Below are 22,320 nucleotides of genomic sequence, written 5' to 3'. Positions count from 1 at the left end.
ACCATAACAAGTCGGGAGAATTACAATTGAAAAGTCAATCACAATGACGTCACGAGTCCACAAGCGGGACAGGGGTGAAACAAGCTCAATAACGGGTATGTCCACCATCGGCATTGAGAACAGCAGTGCATCGACGACGCATAGAGCCTATCAAACGTGCAAGGAAGGCTTGTGGTATGTCACGCCAGATTCTCTCAAGTTCTGTTGCAAGGTCAAGGCGTTATCTGGCGGATGAAGAAGACGGCGTAGACGTCGATCCATCTTGTCCCAAACATGCTCTATCGGGGAGAGATCCGGTGAATTTGCAGGTCAAGGCAGTAAGTCAACGTTGTGGTGTTGCAAGAAATCCATAGCAACCCTTGCCGTATGAGGGCGGGCATTGTCCTGTTGGAATGTTAACCCAGGGCCATGACGTTGCAGAAAAGGAATTGCCACAGGTCGAAGAATCTGATCCCTGTAGCCCACACCAGTTAAGCTGCCCTGAACAATCACCAAAGGAGTTCTTTGGCGTGCTGTTATGCCACCCCAAATCATCACGGAACCACCACCAAAGCGATTCTTCTCCAAGACACAGGCCTGTGCATAACGTTCTCCCACGCGTCTATAGGCACGTTGACGTCCATCACTATGGGAAATGTTAAACCTGCACTCATCTGTAAAAACAACCTTTCTCCACTAAAACAAGGGTCTGCGGACATGATTTCGGCACCACATTCGGCGAGCTTGTCGATGACGTTGTGTCAGGATAGGCCGTATGGCGGGACGCCGTGGTCTGATCCCGTGATGACGTAAACGTTGTCGAACTGTGTTGGGGTGGATACGGCGAGGTCCTGGGATGGTTATGGCAGTCATCACTGCAGTCTGAAACCTGTGGCGAAGATGGGTCACCCTTATCTATATGTCCTGTCTTGGCGTTGTTACACGTAGACGTCCAGAACGTGGCCGATCGATGACGTCATTTGTGTTCTGGTAGCGTCTCACCAGTGCAGAAATGGTGTTCCGGTGGCAGTGGAAATGTGCAGCCACTTGTCGTTGAGACATTCCCCCACGGACCATCCCAATGGCCTCATGACGTTGTGCATACGTGAGCCTTGGCATGCTATGCGTTTCAATAGCCGTTTAATTTTTTGAACGATCGCAAGGGCAGGGGTTGAGCTTTCCAAAGTGACAGTATTGTGTGGCATTCAGCGGAGATCTTCGTTCAGCTTCCTTACGTAAGTCATTAATGTTGTAGGCCAAGTCACGGCAGGGGTGAAGACACACACCACGTCGAACAAGGGACACTGTTAGGAGTACAACTACCTGTTTGTCCAATGCACAATAAACAACAACAAGCCTTCAGATAGCTTGCCTCACTGAGCAATTACGGGGAGAAGGTGTGTAAGGCATTTACCTTAAGTGCGAAATATATGCAAAGTATTCAGTAAAAACCATCCAAGATGATAAGCACAAACAAATTCAAACAGCTACTAAACTGACCTCGACGTTTTATCTATTTGTTTGTTTGTAAGTGTGTTTGCATACGTGAGCCTTGGCATGCTATGCGTTTCAATAGCCGTTTAATTTTTTGAACGATCGCAAGGGCAGGGGTTGAGCTTTCCAAAGTGACAGTATTGTGTGGCATTCATTTGCTCTGTTTCTCTTTCCCGGAATGCACGTGCAACAACGTATTGCACGTCTCAAGGACGAACCCACTGACGTCACGGAACGTGGCACGTGCATGCATGTTGGATACATGTCACTAATCTCTGAGTTTAAATCCTTATGTGTCTACACAGGTTTGATGAATTTAGATTTAAAATTTTTGTATGCACAGTTTCTTTATGTGCCTAGTATATAAGGAACTTATCCATCTTTAACAGCAAATGCAACTGCAGGAAACTTGAACCATAACAAACAGTATCGTCCTAGGAAAAGGTGTAACGGACACTGCTTGCCACGTACCAGCAGGTCCTGGTGCTCAAGAACACTCAGTCAATGTACAGATGTGCCTGATGTACTAGCAATACCTGGTGCTCAAGAACACTCAGTCAATGTACAGATGTGCCTGATGTACCAGCAGGTCCTGGTGCTCTAGAACACTCAGTCAATGTACAGATGTGTCTGATGTACTGGCAAGATCTGGTGCTCTAGAACATTGATTCAGTGTACAGATGTGCCTAATGTACTAGCAATACCTGGTGCTCAAGAACACTCAGTCAATGCACAGAAGTGCCTGATGTACTAACTAGTTCTGGTGCTCTAGAACACTCAGTCAATGTACAGATGTGTCTGATGTACTAGCAAGATCTGGTGCTCTAGAACACTGATTCAGTGTACAGATGTGCCTGATGTACTAGCAATACCTGGTGTTCAAGAACACTCAGTCAATGTACAGATGTGTCTGATGTACTAGCAAGACCTGGTGCTCAAGAACACGCAGTCAATGTACAGATGTCAGAGGCAAGTTCTCATTCACATAATGACTCATCCATCATTTCTCACCGAAAATGGGTCCAGTGAGAAGTCTATTATAGTTGACTTGAAGACGGTGTATAAGTATTTACTTTGATATGCTTGGTTTTGCTGAGAAGAACACAATGTAACTCGTTTGTCTTAATCTTAGATACTAGTATTAGACAAAGATTTAAATTGACGCTTGAATGTCGAGATGACGCTGGCTGTGATTCCAGATACGTGTATAACGTAAGCTTTTATAGATAGCCAATCCTTCTGTGATGAATCTTAGCGGAGATCTTCGTTCAGCTTCCTTACGTAAGTCATTAATGTTGTAGGCCAAGTCACGGCAGGGGTGAAGACACACACCACGTCGAACAAGGGACACTGTTAGGAGTACAACTACCTGTTTGTCCAATGCACAATAAACAACAACAAGCCTTCAGATAGCTTGCCTCACTGAGCAATTACGGGGAGAAGGTGTGTAAGGCATTTACCTTAAGTGCGAAATATATGCAAAGTATTCAGTAAAAACCATCCAAGATGATAAGCACAAACAAATTCAAACAGCTACTAAACTGACCTCGACGTTTTATCTATTTGTTTGTTTGTAAGTGTGCGCTTTTGTTTTGTATTTGCATTGTTCAGGTATGAAACTTATTGTGATATTATAGTGAGCGATTATAGTTACAGATCATACATACAACGTTTTAACGTGTCGATATTAGCTTTAGACTATATAGAGCGTTTTAACGCGTAGATATTAGCTGTAGGCTATACAGAACGTTTTAACGTATAGATAGTAGCTGTAGGCTACATAGAACGTTTTAACGTGTGGATAGTAGCTGTAGGCTATATGCAACGTTTTAACGTGTAGATAGTAGCTGCAGACTATATACGTTTTAACGTGTAGATAGTAGTTGTAGGCTACATAGAACGTTTTAACCTGTGGATAGTAGCTGTAGGTTATATACAACGTTTTAACGTGTAGATAGTAGCTGCAGACTATATACAACGTTTTAACGTGTGGATAGTAGCTGTAGGCTATATACAACGTTTTAACGTGTAGATAGTAGCTGCAGACTATATACAACGTTTTAACGTGTAGATAGTAGATGTAGGCTACATAGAACGTTTTAACCTGTGGATAGTAGCTGTAGGCTACATAGAACGTTTTAACCTGTGGATAGTAGCTGCAGACTATATAGAACGTTTTAACGCGTAGATAGTAGCTGTAGACTATACAGAACGTTTTAACGTGTGTATAGTAGCTGTAGACTATATAGAACGTTTTAACGCGTAGATAGTAGCTGTAGGCTATATACAACGTTTTAACGTATAGATAGTTGCTGTAGACTACATACAACGTTTTAACTTGTAGATAGTAGCTGTAGGCTACATAGAACGTTTTACCCTGTGGATAGTAGCTGTACACAACATGCAACGTTTTCTAGTGTAGATAGTATGTGTAGACTATATAGAACGTTTTAACGTGTAGATAGTAGCTGTAGGCTACATAGAACATTTTAACGTGTAGATAGTAGCTGTAGACTATACTCGCATATGGGACAACTGGTCATTTTCTCTTTGTTGCACAACCCTATTTGCGCTACAATTTGCCTGTGAATGGAGGCAGCTCTGACACAGACTGTGCGCATGGGTTTATTAGTGTAGGCGTGTACTATATGGCTATTGATAAACGGACAGCATGTAGGTGTAAAATATAGGTATACATACAGGGTCTTATACAGAACGTGACTCTATCTATAGTGCATGCTGTTAGCTGACATGTTCTGTAAACACGGCGACTGGTGACGACAACAGCGTGTCGAGGTAATTGTTTGTTGCTCAAGGTACAGGTTACAACAATCAAAGAACAATCAACAAAGAAAGTGAAACTTCTTTTTCTGTGCAAACTCTCAGCATGTCTACGTTATTTTCGCATGTTGTTGTGTATGCGTTTGAACTGTGTTGAGTTTAACCCTTCCTGGACCTACAAGTTGTGAGGAATGCGAACATTTACACTTGCTGTCAGTGAGAGGGAAGTTCTGTCAGGGGGTGTTATTAAGACGTTCACAGAAACTCTGACATTACTTAACTTCTTCTTTGTGGTTTTTGACCGTTATTTTAGTTCTGAACCCGAATGTACTTACCTAGACGAAATAACAGAGACCCACCAACATTGTTGTGGGAATAGGACAACGTGTCCATGATGTACTGTAAAAAAATATGTCACAGTATCTCCATGAAATTTGAGAGTGTGAATGACGTCACAACGTGTCCATGGTGTTTTAGTGTGTAAATGAGACGTCACACGTTGTCCATGTTCTATGTTACTAAGTGACGTGCCAGTGACTCATGAACTCTCCTACCTACAGCTACAAGCGGCCAGCATAGTACCTGTGCCACAGGTAGCTGCTATGTGACGATTCGTCACATCTTACGGGATTGTCTGGTCCATCAGACCGCAGTCATATCGCTGGAATAGTGCTTGTGTGCGGCATTAAACAACAAACGAAACCAACGTTGTCCTTCAAAGATAATGCATATGTTTTTCATCTGTTTCAGTTTTGACTCATTTACACATATAAATAGGATAGAATAGTTCACCTCCATACTGGAAACATCCTGAAACTGAGAAACTGAAGTCAGTGTCCCATGAAGTTTAAGTGCGTATATACCATAACTACGTTCCAATTGTGTTATCGTGTGTCACGTCACACTTTGTACTGGGATCGGAATAGCAGGGGCGTAGCTACCATTATACAAAAAAGCCCGGGCTTACGCATGATTGTTATTAAAAAGGTTGGGCAAGTCCTCAATACTAATAAAATAAAAAGCTTTGCAACCTATCGGGCTTACACGATAAAAATGGCTTGCTACGCGCCTGAATAGTTTTGTGCCGCAACAAAGAGGCTAAAAGGAGAAAGAAGCAACAATTACCTGGCTGTGTCTGGTTGGAAATCGAGATCGTGTGTTTGAATCCCAATTCGCCCTGACTATGTTTATAAGTTCGTCAGCACCATGCCTTATCTGTGGGCCATCACTTCGGCCTTTCCCCTCAGTCCAAGCGCTGACGGGGCGGTGTGGTAGCCTAGTGGTAAAAGCGTTGGCTCGTCACGCCGAAGACCCGGGTTCGATTCCCCACATGGGCACAATGTGTGAAGCCCATTTCTGGTGTCCCCCAGCTGGATATTGCTGGAATATTGCTAAAAGCGGCGTAAAACTAAAACTCAGTCAGACAGTCAGCCAGGCGCTGACAAAACTTACTCGCTCACACACAACACAAAGTAGTCAAGGTTTCAAGTGGGTATATTTTACTGCAGCTTCAAGGGAAAACTATTCAGTGAGATTGATCTTAGACTGAATAAAACTGAAGTGAGATTTGCACAATGCTGAAACTGAATGAGTTATATGGTTCGTTTAGCAATACTTGGAAAGAAACCCATTTGGCTTGTGGAGACTCGAATTATATAAGTGATACATGACGAGTAACACTGTAATACACGGTACAGGCTGTTAGTTACCTCATATGTGGGGTGGTGGTTTGTGGAGACTCGAACCAGGTGATACATGACTAGTAACACTGTAATACTCGGTACAGGCTGTTAGTTACCTGATATGTGGGGTGGTGGTTTGTGGAGACTCGAACCAGGTGATACATGACTAGTAACACTGTAATACACGGTACAGGCTGTTAGTTACCTGATATGTGGGGTGGTGGTTTGTGGAGACTCGAGCCAGGTGATACATGACTAGTAACACTGTAATACACGGTACAGGCTGTTAGTTACCTGATATGTGGGGTGGTGGTTTGTGGAGACTCGAGCCAGGTGATACATGACTAGTAACACTGTAATACACGGTACAGGCTGTTAGTTACCTGATATGTGGGTGGTGGTTTGTGGAGACTCGAGCCAGGTGATACATGACTAGTAACACTGTAATACACGGTACAGGCTGTTAGTTACCTGATATGTGGGTGGTGGTTTGTGGAGACTCGAGCCAGGTGATACATGACTAGTAACACTGTAATACACGGTACAGGCTGTTAGTTACCTGATATGTGGGTGGTGGTGGGGTGGTGGTGTGGAGACTCGAACCAGGTGATACATGACTAGTAACACTGTAATACACGGTACAGGCTGTTAGTTACCTGATATGTGGGTGGTGGTTTGTGGAGACTCGAACCAGGTGATACATGACTAGTAACACTGTAATACACGGTACAGGCTGTTAGTTACCTGATATGTGGGGTGGTGGTTTGTGGAGACTCGAACCAGGTGATACATGACTAGTAACACTGTAATACTCGGTACAGGCTGTTAGTTACCTGATATGTGGGGTGGTGGTTTGTGGAGACTCGAGCCAGGTGATACATGACTAGTAACACTGTAATACACGGTACAGGCTGTTAGTTACCTGATATGTGGGGTGGTGGTTTGTGGAGACTCGAACCAGGTGATACATGACTAGTAACACTGTAATACACGGTACAGGCTGTTAGTTACCTGATATGTGGGTGGTGGTTTGTGGAGACTCGAACTAGGTGATACATGACTAGTAACACTGTAATACACGGTACAGGCTGTTAGTTACCTGATATGTGGGTGGTGGTTTGTGGAGACTCGAACTAGGTGATACATGACTAGTAACACTGTAATACACGGTACAGGCTGTTAGTTACCTGATATGTGGGTGGTGGTTTGTGGAGACTCGAACCAGGTGATACATGACTAGTAACACTGTAATACACGGTACAGGCTGTTAGTTACCTGATATGTGGGGTGGTGGTTTGTGGAGACTCGAGCCAGGTGATACATGACTAGTAACACTGTAATACACGGTACAGGCTGTTAGTTACCTGATATGTGGGTGGTGGTTTGTGGAGACTCGAACCAGGTGATACATGACTAGTAACACTGTAATACTCGGTACAGGCTGTTAGTTACCTGATATGTGGGGTGGTGGTTTGTGGAGACTCGAACCAGGTGATACATGACTAGTAACACTGTAATACACGGTACAGGCTGTTAGTTACCTGATATGTGGGGTGGTGGTTTGTGGAGACTCGAACCAGGTGATACATGACTAGTAACACTGTAATACTCGGTACAGGCTGTTAGTTACCTGATATGTGGGGTGGTGGTTTGGAATGTATTCAGGATAAGCAAAAGTTAAACATTAACGTCATTTGTTTGCAATTGTTTATGACATTTGACTTAGACTTGGCTCCTTAGATGCCAGCACTTGATAACTGGTTTGGGGGCATGGCGTCCAATGCATCTGAGACGCCGTAATTCGCTGTGTGGAGCTTCATTGTGCTCGCCAGAAATCCATGATCGTGGGTTCGAATCTTGGATTACTCAGGCTATGCTTCTATAGGTTTTTCAGCTCGTTATACATCCTCGCGAGTTTCACCACAGTCCTGCATTACTTGGGGCTCTCCCGTAAGTTGACACGCCGTGACATGACTGAAATATTGGTCAAAGCGAGCTCAGTGAGTGTGAATGAGTTTAGTTTTTCGCCGCACAGCAATATTCCAACTATATGGCAGCGGTCTGTAAATAGTCTGGACCAGACAATCCGGTGATCAGCAGCATGAGCATCGATCTACGCAATTGGGATACGATGACATGTGTCAACCAAGTCAGCGAGCCTGACCACCCGATCCTGTTAGTTGCCTTTACGACAATCATTGGTTACTGAAGATCAGTTCTAACCCGGATCTTCTCATGTCCAAAACGATCTCAAATCCAGCTCACTTCTTCACTGTTAATTTTGGTTATAAATATCTGTCTAATGTCAGGGAGACTATATAACGCCCTGTTGTAGATTATCCCTGCTAATGTCAACTAATCAGGAAAAGTATGTAAAATAAATTCGTGATTAAGTGAATGAGTAAATAATATTTCAGCAATATAAAGTGAAATGACATACCATGGGCTGTAAATGGTCGAATCTGGATAAGACAAACCGATGATTTTATGTCGCTGGGTTGAAATCTTGATTAATCTTTCCCCCTTTTCGTAGGGGACCTATTATTACGTGAGAGACCCTAAGTCGGTTTTCGATTGTGTAATAAATTAAGCAATTTATGTTTTAAACATACAATTAAAAACAATATCAGTGGTCTTGGAAAGGGAGTCACAGCGCCCACTCTCACTAACAAGAAATTCAAAATAATTTACACGAACAGCACTTTAACCATGAACTATTCTGAATTGCAGCTAATACACGTTATTGATATATAATTTATAAGAGCAGTTTCTGTGGTAAGGCGAAGAATGCATAGGCGGATCCAGGGGTGGGGGTGGTGGTGCTGGGGTGCGCACCCCCCTTTTCGTGCTGAAGGTTTGTTAAATGACCATTGAAACTCGGGTGAAAATGAAATGTGCACCCTCCTTTTCACAGTAGTGTGCACCCTTCTCAAAAAGCTGTATCCGCCCCAAGAATGTATCTTGCAGTTATTACAGATCATAAATAACTCCTCTCCAAATAATGCCTAATATGTCAACACAACCTGAACCAATTGTACACATGTATACTTGGGCATTTCAATGAAATCTTTGTCATGTTTGACCAAAAGGTTCCGCAAGCAATACGACTAATTTGTGATTTTACGTTTTATAACATTAACGATGTGCGAGAAAGAATGTTTGACTGGCAGCTTCAGAATGGAATACATACGTCCATAAATAAGATTGTTGTTATAATAACGATATGAAACAGTGACAACATTTGCATTTACTTTGAACTTATATTAAGTGTGCGGTAACTTTTCGCATGTCATTTATATGCATTTTCCGTTTATTTCTTGTTCGATACTTTAGAACTCCCCAACGAGAATACATCGCAACTAGATTTTCTGTTCAAATGCGATTCCGCAAGAGTGTATCTTTCCTATAGTTATTCGGCAACGAGAACCAGTTTATCGGAAAACGAGACCAAACGAGACTTAGAAACCGCATGTTTTAGCCTGAGCAAGACGAACATTCGGGAAGAATTTGTGACCATTTCTTGAAAATCGTAGTCTCCAGGTTTCAACATGGTATGTGATATATATTTACAATACTTCAGTTTGGTCGATGTTTGTGTCGAGCTAATATTCATTGTACAATTCAGTGAATGAAGCATATTTGTCTATAAATCCACGTGCACCGGCAAAATCTGACACAGAGTTTGTCATGCGAATTCACATGAAATGTAGTAGGGCAAATGTAGATCTCATTTAATTTAGGTTTATGATTCTACCAGGATATCATATCGCAATCGATAATTGCCCAGTTCTGTCTTTGTCAGAAAGAAGGATGAGATCTTTTATTTTCAAATCTTTCTGATTCAGATCATTCTAAATAACCCAGTAGCGTTGCTATTTGTGTCGTCGGCATACAAATGTACACCCTCAAATCATAAAGAAATTTCTGTGCACAGAAATTACTTGCCGTTTATTAATTCGTTTGTACTGCAGTTTTTAGAACATGGTGGTTTGGTGCAATTTCTTATAAGCTCATTTGTTCTCGACTGAATAGATTTTTTAGGCCTAGTTCACAGCGTAAGTGACTCTTTGTTGTGCGAAGTTGAGGCGTTTGATATTCTTATCATGCTTATAAAGAAAACAATGTCGAGGATTGAGGGAATGAACCCAATATTTCAGAAGTCATTAATATAAGGGCAATGCTAAATTTTTGAGGGCATTATCATTTGCAGAAGTCTGAGGTCTTCCATTAACTGCCCGCGGAGAGCAGTTGAAAAAGACCGAGAGCTTCTGCAAATGATAATGCCCTCAAAAATAGCATTACCGCTATTATTGCTAAAATACATGGAATTTGTGTTGAAAAGAAAAAGGAAACTTCTGACGGGGTTGACTGCGCGAATGCAATTACGTCATCGAACAATTCAAGTGACGTCACAACAGAAAGTGATGATATTCGAACTTGGCCTTTGACAAGACCATAGCCTGTAACATGTCAAACTATGTCAGTGTTTTGGTCCATCAACAGCCTTAATAGTGCAATTGTTAAGGTTAGCACCAACAAGAAAGCCAATATTACCGCTATTTAAAGCGGGAGTTCGGGTTGCTTTGACTTGTTTGCCCCAGAATATCTGCCAGTCGAAAGCCAATTAATGTTGAATAAACCGTAAGCCCACGCACCCACTATGACGTCACTTGACAACAGAACTGATAGTGGCCCGTCGTTAAGGTTGAGCGGTCCAATATCATTTGCAGCGACCCGCAAATTTCTGATAATGTGAGGGCCGTTTCATGATAATTCCATGTATTTTAGCTATAATTCTATATATTTTTTCTGTCGTGATCACAGACTACCAGTATGTGAATTTAATATGAACTATACAATACCTATGATACCATATATATTAAATATGTTTATCACAATTTCTTTGAAGCTGTCCCTGAATCCTGTACAGATCCTCAGTGCTGGGGCAGAGGAAGAAAAATCAGAAACAGCTCGTCTGGTGAGTGGTCATTGTATTTAGTTATTATTAGATACATTTAGTTGTCTGTATTGTGTCCATGTCAGTGCGTCATGATGAACTATTTGGCAGGGCAGTGATTTTCAGTATTACTTGTTGGATTGTATCTAATCACAAGTGGTTTAATCTGAGAGCAAAATATCCTCACTATGTCCAAACTAACACGATGTAAAAAATAATCAATGAAACAATATCAACTAATACTTTACAATGTGTGAGACGTCTATGGACATGATTGAAATTATCAGCAAATTTGCACATAGCATAACTTGTGTCAGTTGGCCAAGGCCCTTTACGGTAATGTGAACCAAAAGTTGGGCAGTAAGCGGCATTGTTGCAGTGTATCACTTGCTTGCATGACCAAAAATATATCTGAAATGTTTCAGTCTAAACAATTGCAAGAATCGTTTGTTAGTTTTATTCCTTTGTGTTAAACAAATTTGTGAATAAATTTTGGACGTAACTGTGCTGAATGAGTTGTCTTTGTTTGTAGTCTTCATTTGTTGGAGCCATTGCTATTGGTGACCTGGTGAAGAGCACCCTGGGTCCCAAGGGTATGGACAAGATCTTACAGGGTTCCAACTCAGTGGAAGTCACAAATGATGGAGCGACCATCCTTAGAAGTATTGGTGTTGACAACCCAGCAGCCAAGGTTCTTGTAGGTCAGTGGATGTCATCTCACATGTCACACTCGGAGAACAAGATCTAATACATCAGAGACATAGTTAGACATAATAGCTGTTTGAATTTGAAGATGAATGAAAGTCTCATTGTGAAAATAATCATGTTGAAACCAATTTCTGGTGCCCCCTCCCACAGCGATATTGGTGGAATAATGCCAAGCAAATGCTGAAAGAGCCTAAAACCATGCTCACCCACTCACAGACTGCACAGGTTCCTTGCAGGATAAGCTGTTAGCCCACAGTAGTTGTAAAGATGTCAGAACTCGCTAACCTGTGTATTGGAGAATTGGTCACCTGTGAAGGCCTGGGTTAGAATATTGATCTTCAGTAACCCATGCTTGTTGTAAGAGGCAGACTAACGGGATCGGGTGGTCAGACTCGCTGACTTCGTTGAAACATGTCATCAGTTCCCAATTGCGCAGATCGATGCTCATGCTGCTGATCATCGGATTGTCTGGTCCAGACTAGATTATTTACAGACCGCCGCCATATAGCTGGAATATTGCTGAGTGTGGCGTAAAACTAAACTCACTCGCTCACTCGTTGGAGAATTGGTTACATGTTATGAGTTATAGCGATTTAATTGCTAATTTCAGTGAATAAAAACAAAAATTCTGTTTCCACCAGATGTATACATTTGTAATATGTTAATCTCTGTTCATCAGTGATATATGTGTGTGTGTGTGTGTGTTTTCAGATATTTCCAAGGTTCAGGATGATGAGGTTGGAGATGGAACCACATCGGTTGTAGTGCTGGCGTGTGAACTGCTCAGGGTATGTCCTTTAACATAAACACCAGAGTCAAGCTGTTGTATTGACACTCAGACCTCATTCAGTTGTCAGTTTGGTGTATGGAGTGATAATATCTTTGTTTTGTTTGACGTTCAAAATCAATTTAATTGTGATTATCCATACAGTAAATCTTGGCTCCCTGGATTCAAATACTACAGGAACAAACCTCAGTCATGCCAGTTGTCCACTAAATTACTTTAAACCACAAAATTCCCAACCCCATTTTATGTTCAACATTAAGTGTCTGTCCAAGCTGAAGTAGGAATGTTTTCTAAGAGAGTTGAGGTTGAGAAACAACCTATACATGTCTGGTTATGGATCAGGATGTGTTTTACACTCATGCCCAGTTTGACATACCATGCTTTTGTCCTACATGGACCAGATATATACAAGCTGCTGTCTTAGCTAGAAAATCGAGTTTAGTGTAATACAGCAGATAAATCATGTTGTGATGCCGTGACATATATTGTTATTGCAGGAAGCTGAAGGGCTGGTCAGTCAGAAGATCCACCCACAGACTATCATTGCTGGCTGGAGGAAGGCTGTGGACGAGGCCAGGGATGCACTCAAGAAAGTGGCCAGGGATCATGGGTAATGACAGTTTTAACACTGACAGGGTTTGGTTTCCATGGTTTAAACATTCTGCAGTTCACTGCTGGTTTGAAGGAGAAGACTAAAATATATTGTTAGACGGTGCTAATTGTGTTGAAAAGAGATGGTTTAGTTTGTATGTGTTTTACAAATATTGAAAATCCCAACATTTAGCAATGGGGGAAAAGTTTTGGGATGAACATTTGCAAGTGATAGACAACAATAGGTTTGCCAGATGCTAAATATGGACAGTAAGAGTTGAATTGAAGCGTTTTGGTCAGTTTTTACTGGCATAGACCTGAGAAACATTTCTACTGCTGCTTACTGTTGTTGCAGATGTGTATAAATACAAGTAAAACTAGAGGGCTATATTCAAAATTACAGAGAGATTATGTTTAGACAACAACCTGGTTTATGTCAGAGAAACCAGAGGTGGTGTGGTAGCCTAATGGTTAAAGCATCCACATGTCACGCTTGAAGACATGGGTTTGATTCCCCAAATGGTTGCAATGTGTGAAGTCCATTTCTGGTCTCCTCTGCCATGATATTGCTGGAATATTGCTAAAAGAAGCTTAAAACCATACTTACTCACTCAGAAAAATTCCTTGAGTATGTTGATTTTTGAATTAGCGTCAACATATTCTCATGATCTCATAGAAGTTTCCTTTGATGCTTCGGATATTGACTCACAGTTGTAGTAATTATGAAAATGCACCAACTATTGCTATAAAAAAATGTTTTCACCATTTTTCTAAATTAAGTCTTTCCTTTCAGCAAAGATCCTGCCAAGTTCCGAGCAGACCTGATGAACATTGCCAGAACCACACTGAGCTCCAAGATCCTCACACAACACAAAGACTACTTCTCCAACCTAGCAGTAGATGCTGTTCTCCGATTAAAGGTAGGCCTCACAACACAGTACTTATAGGAAGTCTCTACACCAAGTTTTATCAGTAAGTACTTTAGTAAGTCATACACTTTCTAATAAGAAAGTAAGTATTAGTTTATGTAGTTATCAGTTTGTAAAGGCAATGTGTTACTGAATGCTTTGTTTTTCAGTTTTGTAATTCCTATAATTCGAGTAATCTCACTAGCATCCTATTCATCAAGTAATCCACCACTGTGTATGCTGCTGCTGCTGATGATGTCCTCCAAAGGTAGCACTTGTTGTTACTACATTGAATGTAATGTTTTGTTTGTGTGCAGGGAAGTGGCAATCTCGATGCTATCCAGATCATAAAGAAGCTCGGTGGTCAACTCCAAGACTCCTACCTAGAAGAAGGTACATATCTCTCTAAGTATATAGGGCGGTGGGGTAGCCTAGTGGTTAAAGGGTTCGCCTCGTCACGCCAAAGACCTGGGTCGATTCCCCACATGGGTACAATGTGTGAAGCCCATTTCTGGTGTCTCCCTGCCGTGATATTGCTGGAATATTGCTGAAAGCGGCGTAAAACTAAACTCACTCACTCTAAGTATATACACACTTGTCCTGTTTAAAATGTTGACAGACTTTTTGAGCACCTGTTATTGTCTCATCTGAATATGAATATCTCTTCTGCAAAGGTAGTACTTGTAATTATTACGTGTTACACATCATTATAACAGTATACAGACCATAGCTGGCTAATATAGGGAAGACCAAGAATTAAATGAATTGTGTTGTGTTCAGTTAAAACTGTTTGCACGAAGAAATAATCCTCTGTGTAACTAGAATACCAAACCTGTTGACTGCACTACTAAGTCATCTTTGGTTTGACTTTCTCTTTAAAGATATTTATGTAAGTATTTTCACAAATTGTTTGTATTAACTCTGCAAATTTTAAATGATTTCTATAAACTGACAGCATGATTTGAAATTACAGGGTTTTTGCTTGACAAGAAAATAGGTGTAAATCAGCCAAAGAGAATTGAGAATGCCAAGATCCTGATTGCAAACACACCTATGGATACAGACAAGATCAAGGTGAGTGTAGAAATCTGGGTTGTTTTTCATCCCTGTCTGTTGTGATTCAGTGGAGGGTTAAGACACTGTGTCAAGTCTAGCTGGTACGCACAGGATTACTAAACATAACAAGAATTAGGGAAGTGAGTCGCTCAGTCTGATCAACTTACTGCTAGCTTGGAGTACCCATGCTTGTCAGAAGAATGTTTGACAAGAGCATTGTGTTTGTAAGAATATTCACATTCAAACCACTTTTACGTATGTGTTATGTATTCTGTTAATGCTGTAGCAGGGCAGGATACGGTTTATGATTAGTGGATTTAAAATAAGAGGTAAACCCAAACAGCTGAAGCTTGTGTGATGTATTTATTACTGATGTCTTCATGTGAAAGCTATGCACAATCAAGACTGAATATCTCTGTGAAGTACTCTTTGCATGTTTATAGTCTACATTCATCAATACTAGGGCATGTCTTAAGACTAGTTAAAACCTGTGAAGGTCCGGGTTAGAATATTGATCTTCAGTAACCCATGCTTGTCGTAAGAGGCGACTAACGGGATCGGGTGGTCAGGCCCGCTGACTTGGTTGACACATGTCATCGGTTCCCAATTGCGCAGATCAATGCTCATGCTGTTGATCACCGGATTGTCTGGTCCAGACTCGATTATTTACAGACCGTTGCAATATAGCTGGAATATTGCTGAGTGCGGCGTAAAACTAAACTCACTCACTCAGTCACTCAAGACCAGTGGAAGGTTGACGGAATACTGTTATGAGAGGAATGTCACCTGACCACACCAAAATCACTGAGATGTTGTGTACTTTGTCTGTGTCATGATTTTGACAACCCAACTTGTATGTTGTCTTCTTTTAGGTGTTTGGAACAAGAGTGCGTGTTGATGCTGTGTCAAAGGTGGCAGATTTGGAGATAGCAGAGAAGGAGAAGATGAAGGAGAAAGTCAACAGAATTGTCAGCTCAGGCTGCAATGTCTTCATCAACAGGTGAGACTTAGTGATGTACCTGAACAGGTAGTGCTTAGTGTCATAGTATTTCAGGTGAGGCTTTGTAGTGTAATTGTTCAGGTAAGGTTTAGTGATGTAATTGATCAAGTGAGGCTTAGTGGTGTAATTGTTCAGGTGAGGCTTGGTGGTGTAATTGTTCAGGTGAGGCTTGGTGGTGTAATTGTTCAGGTGAGGCCTTGGTGGTGTAATTGTTTAGGTGAGGCTTGGTGGTGCAATTGTTCAGGTTAGGCTTGGTGGTGCAATTGTTCAGGTGAGGCTTGGTGGTGCAATTGTTCAGGTTAGGCTTGGTGGTGTAATTGTTCAGCTTAGGCTTGGTGGTGTAATTGTTCAGGTGAGGCTTAGTGGTGTAATTGTTCAGGTGAAGCTTGGTGGTGTAATTGTTCAGGTGAGGCTTAGTGGTGTAATTGTTCAGGTGAGACTTAGTGGTGTAATTGTTCAGGTGAGACTTAGTGGTGTAATTGTTCAGGTTAGGCTTGGTAGTGCAATTGTTCAGGTTAGGCTTGGTAGTGTAATTGTTCAGGTTAGGCTTAGTGGTGCAATTGTGTTCAGGTTAGGCTTGGTGGTGCAATTGTGTTCAGGTTAGGCTTGGTGGTGCAATTGTTCAGGTTAGGCTTAGTGGTGCAATTGTGTTCAGGTTAGGCTTGGTGGTGCAATTGTGTTCAGGTTAGGCTTGGTGGTGCAATTGTTCAGGTTAGGCTTGGTGGTGTAATTGTTCAGGTTAGGCTTGGTGGTGCAATTGTTCAGGTGAGGCTTAGTGGTGTAATTGTTCAGGTGAAGCTTGGTGGTGTAATTGTTCAGGTGAAGCTTGGTGGTGCAATTGTTCAGGTGAGGCTTAGTGGTGTAATTGTTCAGCTTAGGCTTGGTGGTGTAATTGTTCAGGTTAGGCTTGGTGGTGCAATTGTTCAGGTTAGGCTTGGTGGTGTAATTGTTCAGGTTAAGCTTGGTGGTGCAATTGTTCAGGTTAGGCTTGGTGGTGTGATTGTTCAGGGTAGATGCCGTGGGGAACCTGAACAGCTGAGGCTTTGTGCGATCCTCAATAAGTGATGTAGTATTGAGATGAATACTGGTGTGGATAATGTTCATGTTTTTACATCTATTCATATCTTACTGATGTATATGTGATGTTTTGCAGACAACTTATCTACAACTACCCAGAGCAGTTGTTTGCTGATGTTGGAGTCATGGCCATCGAGCACGCCGACTTCGAGGGTGTAGAGAGACTGGGCCTTGTCACAGGTTAGTAGAGATACTCATTGATGTCACTCGAACTTCGTAGTCTTTCCCATGTTACCATTAAAATGTTTGTCATTAAGGACCAGCCTAGTACCCTGACTTTCAATTATTATTATGATGGGTTTTTGCGTGCTTATTTACAAATTGAAAAACAAAAAGCTGACTAATTGAACAAAAGTTTTTTTTAGTGAATTGCTCTGTTATCATACATGTGTGGTTTTGTGTAAATGCCAGTTCCAGAAGAGTACCAATCTTTAAGGCTGTATTAGGCTGTCCAAGATTTAGTGAGGTTTGCTTGTCTTCCAGGTGGTGAGATCTTCTCCACATTTGACAACCCTAACCCTGAAAAGCTTGGTAGATGTGATCTTATTGAGGAAGTCATGATTGGTGAAGATAAGCTCTTGAAGTTCTCAGGTAAATCAGCGGTTAAGATGTTCTCATTGATGGTCTAAAGATGTTTAAATAGTACCCCATTTGACAAAATTGGGACTTGTAAACAAAATGTTCCCTATTACCATAATTAAAAAATATAACCCTATACTGTTTCAGAGAGCTACAAAGACTTTGAAAGATAGTTAATTTTGCAGTGTGTTTATCAATATATGAATTACTTGTATTCTCAGTCATTTCTGGTGTTCCCCGCATGATATTGCTGGAGGCCTAAACTCAGTCATATTGTAGATGCAGGCCCTATTTAGATGCTATTTTTGTGGATTACAGTGTCATCACTCAGTTATTTGTGACAGATGTTTTTAAGGTCATATTTTATGATAAGATCAGAACATGCTGTATACTGACCTGCCAACAGGATGTAATATTTCATAATATATCTGTTATTCTTTTGTAAATATTTATGTTGTTGTGCAGGCGTGAAGCTGGGTGAGGCATGTTCCATCGTACTCCGAGGAGCAACACAACAGATTCTGGCTGAGGCAGAACGCTCCCTCCATGATGCCCTCTGTGTGCTGTCTCAGACTGTGAAGGAAACACGTACAGTGTTTGGAGGAGGTATGTTTGTGCACTTTGTCTCACTTGAACCAGAATTTGGAAACTAAAATGTTTGTAGCTGGTTGTGTAATTGAAGATCCCTTCATTTGACTGTTAGGTGATCATTGGGATTTAAGTATGTTCTAATATGTCACTCTGTTTTCCACATTACTAGCTTGGTATCAAGTGGGTATGTTGGAATGAGTGCAATCAGTTTAATATACCTGACAAGTTGATAAGTGTCCGAGGTCATCCAAGGCACAACAATCTTATATTGTGGGTCAGTTAGTTTTGTACTGTTGTATCTAGGATCGTCAGCAGTTCACCCATACTCTGGATTTACTACTAGCATCACAGTGAAGACCCAGGGTTCGATTCTCCTCATCCATACAATATGTGGAACTCATTTCTGGTGTGCCCGGTCGTGCTATTGCTGGAATATTGTTAAAAGCAGCTTATAATAACCTTACTCTCCCTTCTGGCTCACAAAGGGTGGTGCATCATGATATAATTAAAACATTGTTAGGAGGTGTAGAACTTGCTAACTCACTGTTCCTGACAGGAATACATGTGACTATGCCATGACATAACTATCTCCAATGTAAAACACTGCCTGCGGTAGACTATGCAGCAGCTCATGGAAGTTATACACTAGTCTCAACTCGCCACAGCAGGTATATTAAAAGACAATCTTGTAAAGATTATGCCATGTTAATGCAAATCCTGACACTTATTCAGGGCTATTGTTAAGCTAGGTGTAATGCAGTTCTAGTTCTTCTTTTGAATATTGATCAGACTACAATATTTGCTGAGTTTGTGGTTTAAGTTCTGACTCTCTCTATCACAGGAAGCTCCGAGATGCTGATGGCTGATGCAGTGAACAAGCTGGCTGCCAAGACCCCAGGCAAAGAGGCAGTGGCAATGGAAGCCTTCGCCAAGGCACTCAGGATGGTAAGGTTACTGACAGTGTATTGTCTCCTGTTGAGGGCTATGTGTGGCCCAGTTGTGCAAACTACCATATTGAATGTGCAGAGTTGTCAGTTAGGTCTGGGTACAGCATTGAGTTTATCTGGTCCAGATGTATTACAGTGCTGCTGTTTGTATGCTGCTGACTGATTTACACAAAAGACAAGCTCTGTTCACCCAAATCATCATTGCTGTCGTCCTTGTGGATAGTATATCTATCTACATCACAGTGAATTGAGTTAGTACCAGTCTGAAGTAGTACCACTGCCATACAGCTAGATTATTGCGAAGTATGGCTAGGAGTTGATACTGAAGACAAAGTTCTGACTTTTTGCTAAATGTCATAAGTTCGTTCATACCTTCATAGTTCTAATCATTGATCTTGGAGGCTTGGTGACAATGTGCCCTGTTCAGATTATCAATGCGATCTTGTTTGCTCATGTTTTACGTCTTGTGTTTATAGCTGCCCACAACCATAGCTGATAATGCAGGTTACGACAGTGCCGACCTTATCGCCAAACTGAGAGCAGTCCATACAGAAGGGAAGCACACATACGGCCTCAGTAAGTTGCTGCAGTTACATCTCAGATAGTACCAGCAAACATCTGATATTTTGTGTGAAGAATTTGACCAGTATTCATAAGAAAGTAAACCTTAAACAAAAACAAAACAAACGTAACTTGCAGTTTCTACAGTTCAGTGTTTTCTATCAGTTTTGTGTTGTCTATCAGTTCTGTGTAATGAAGTAGACAAATAATACTGCTTGATAATGAAGCATGTTTGAATTCTGTCTCCCTAATCTATCCAGTCCCTAGTTGGTGTGAAGTTTGTAGCATTCCTATATGGCTTTTATGTAGGTGGGAAAAGGTCTGGTGTCAGAATTTTGACCTAAAAACCCAAAAAAAGCAGAGACAAATTTTGAAGATGATAGCTCAGAGAATTTCAGAAGGTCCAAGATGAACTTAGTAATACCTAGCTTTTGAGACAATATATCTAAGATTGTGAATATTATCTTCAGATATGGACCAAGGTAAAATTGATGACATGGAGAAGAACGGAATCACCGAGTCGTTCCAGGTGAAGCGGCAGGTGTTGTTGAGTGCAGCTGAAGCTGCTGAGATGATTCTACGAGTAGACAACATCATCAAGGCTGCTCCCAGGAGGCGGGACCCAGATGACCGGTGTCATTAACTGACGTGGATATTATCACATCTGTGACATTATTTCACTGTGTCTCTCATGTCTCATTGTTATGAGCTTCATGGTGAATGGGCTAAGAGTGGATACTGAAGAATCAGAATTAACACTTCAGTGCTGCACCAGTGTCAAAACTGGATCGTCTCTATGAGGAAACGACACTGTGATACACCTGTTCACCTGAGATGGACACCACTACCTAGAAGCCCAGATTGTATGGAAAGTGCTATTTGTCTGCTTTATCATGTGCTATATAAATTATGATCTGTCATCAGTTTTCATATTCTGTGTAATAAACGAAATACACCTATAACAAACCTGCTTGTCTGAATCTCTCACTGGTCTAACATTATTCACTAGGATATGTTGGGAAGACACCCAAGACCAAGTGGGCCCAGTCATTTTTTCCTTGTTCTGTCAGTACCTGTCTACTTGTATTTCTATTTTGCTGGAGGGCGGTGGGGTAGCCTAATGGTTAAAGCGTTGGCTCGTCACGCCGAAGACCCGGGTTCGAATCCCCACATGGGTACAATGAGTGAAGCCCATTTCTGGTGTCCCCTGCCGTGATATTGCTGGAATATTGCTAAAAGCGGCGTAAAACCAAACTCAGTCAGTCTATTTTGCTGGATGCCAGTTGCTCATCAATGCAGTAATGGCATAAAATCACAACTTTAAGCGTTGATGTTATTGCACTTTGACCTTTATCATTATTTTTTACTGGAATGTCAATTACTATGTGATGAACATTGTGGCACTCAAGGGACTACAAGTTTAAGTATATTATACCTTTTTTCAACTAGAACATACAGCAAGTGGCCAGGTGATTGATTATAGTTCCTGCAAGGTGGTTTACACAAAACAAGGAACAGACAATGCACAATTCATAAATATTTAATACAAAATTAGCTTGACGAATAAATATGTAAATGTTTTCTACAGTACAAGAGGACGGCAATATGACATCTTAACGCAACATTCACAATATCACAGGTAGTTGAATGAAACTGGATAGAGACACATATATATATATATATATATGCTTGGCCAATCGAGATGATCACAACACAGACAATACACTACTGTCACTGTATATAACAGGGTAATTTTTAACATCTTGAAATTGGTCAGGCACATCACACCCTCAGCTGGGTATGGAGCCAGTCTGGATGCTCACCATATACAAAATACACTAATGTTACGGTGTATACAACTGGACATGTTAATGCACAGACTTGTTTGTGCATTTTCACTGGACAAGCTTAAGGCACAGACATTTTTCCTGCAGCCTTCATTCACTTCAGTAATGGTAAAAAATATTGACTTTTCTCTCTAACAACAGTGAAAACTGGTCTGATTTCTGCTCTCTTTCACACATGTAGCACTTGATCTTTTTCAGTTATATGTAAATACAGCTTGCATTTTATTTAAGTATGTATGGACGTCTCTTTCAGAATGAAATGACTAAGTTACAGCTCTCCTTGTTGATAACCATACAGATGTGAGATGGCTATATGTTGTCAAAGGTTCTCTCAATCTATGACACAGCTAATGGAAAGGGGCACCTGTTGGCAGTGTTGACTAATGTGGAGGTTGCTAATCACTAGTAGGAGACACTGTGATGGTACTTCTTCAAGCTTGTATTATACTGAGGTATGTAGTTATGACGAAAGTGGCAGATCACTAGTCTATATGCCAGGCACTTTGACAGAGATTCCAAATTGTGTAGATATTTGTTGCAACTTCTCTTCATATAGCACATTTTTCTGGACGGCTTGTTTATAATTGTACTTAAGATCTTCAACCTCTTCGAAGAATTCAGGACCAAAGCTTTCAAGTTCTTTCTTCAACTGAAAGTAATATTGAATATGCAATGACATTAAAGATGAGGAGAAATGGACATAGACATATTTAGATAACATGAAGGGGATTGTATGGCCATAATGGTGACTGTGTCTGCAGCACTATCAGTGACT

The 22,320-nt window shown here is 41.2% G+C and overlaps 2 protein-coding genes across 2 annotated transcripts in view; one reads left to right on the top strand and one right to left on the bottom strand.

The window, feature by feature from the left end:
* Positions 1–9,332: 9,332 nt before the first annotated feature.
* On the top strand, positions 9,333–20,664 carry LOC124286547 (T-complex protein 1 subunit beta-like). The gene is made up of 15 exons (XM_046722916.1): positions 9,333–9,487; positions 10,846–10,914; positions 11,426–11,594; positions 12,313–12,389; positions 12,886–12,998; positions 13,773–13,899; positions 14,205–14,280; positions 14,861–14,961; positions 15,816–15,943; positions 17,097–17,200; positions 17,504–17,611; positions 18,065–18,205; positions 19,032–19,135; positions 19,614–19,713; positions 20,169–20,664. The coding sequence occupies exons 1-15, from the start codon at positions 9,485–9,487 to the stop codon at positions 20,339–20,341; spliced, it is 1,593 nt and encodes a 530-aa protein (XP_046578872.1). The 5' UTR covers positions 9,333–9,484; the 3' UTR covers positions 20,342–20,664.
* A 558-nt stretch (positions 20,665–21,222) lies between these two features.
* The window catches only part of LOC124286548 (centrosomal protein of 290 kDa-like), a 101,091-nt gene continuing 99,993 nt past the window's right edge, over positions 21,223–22,320 (bottom strand). Inside the window, 1 exon segment of the mRNA XM_046722917.1 lies at positions 21,223–22,194. Within this exon segment, the coding sequence (XP_046578873.1) occupies positions 22,033–22,194 (162 nt within the window). The 3' untranslated portion in view covers positions 21,223–22,032.

The sequence above is a fragment of the Haliotis rubra genome, unplaced genomic scaffold, assembly GCF_003918875.1.
Source record: "Haliotis rubra isolate DU_JTF1 unplaced genomic scaffold, ASM391887v1 Scf386, whole genome shotgun sequence".
Classification (NCBI taxonomy): Eukaryota; Metazoa; Mollusca; class Gastropoda; order Lepetellida; family Haliotidae; genus Haliotis; species Haliotis rubra.
The sequence above is the reverse complement of the archived record's forward strand: the minus strand, read 5'-3'. Positions and strand labels throughout refer to the sequence as shown.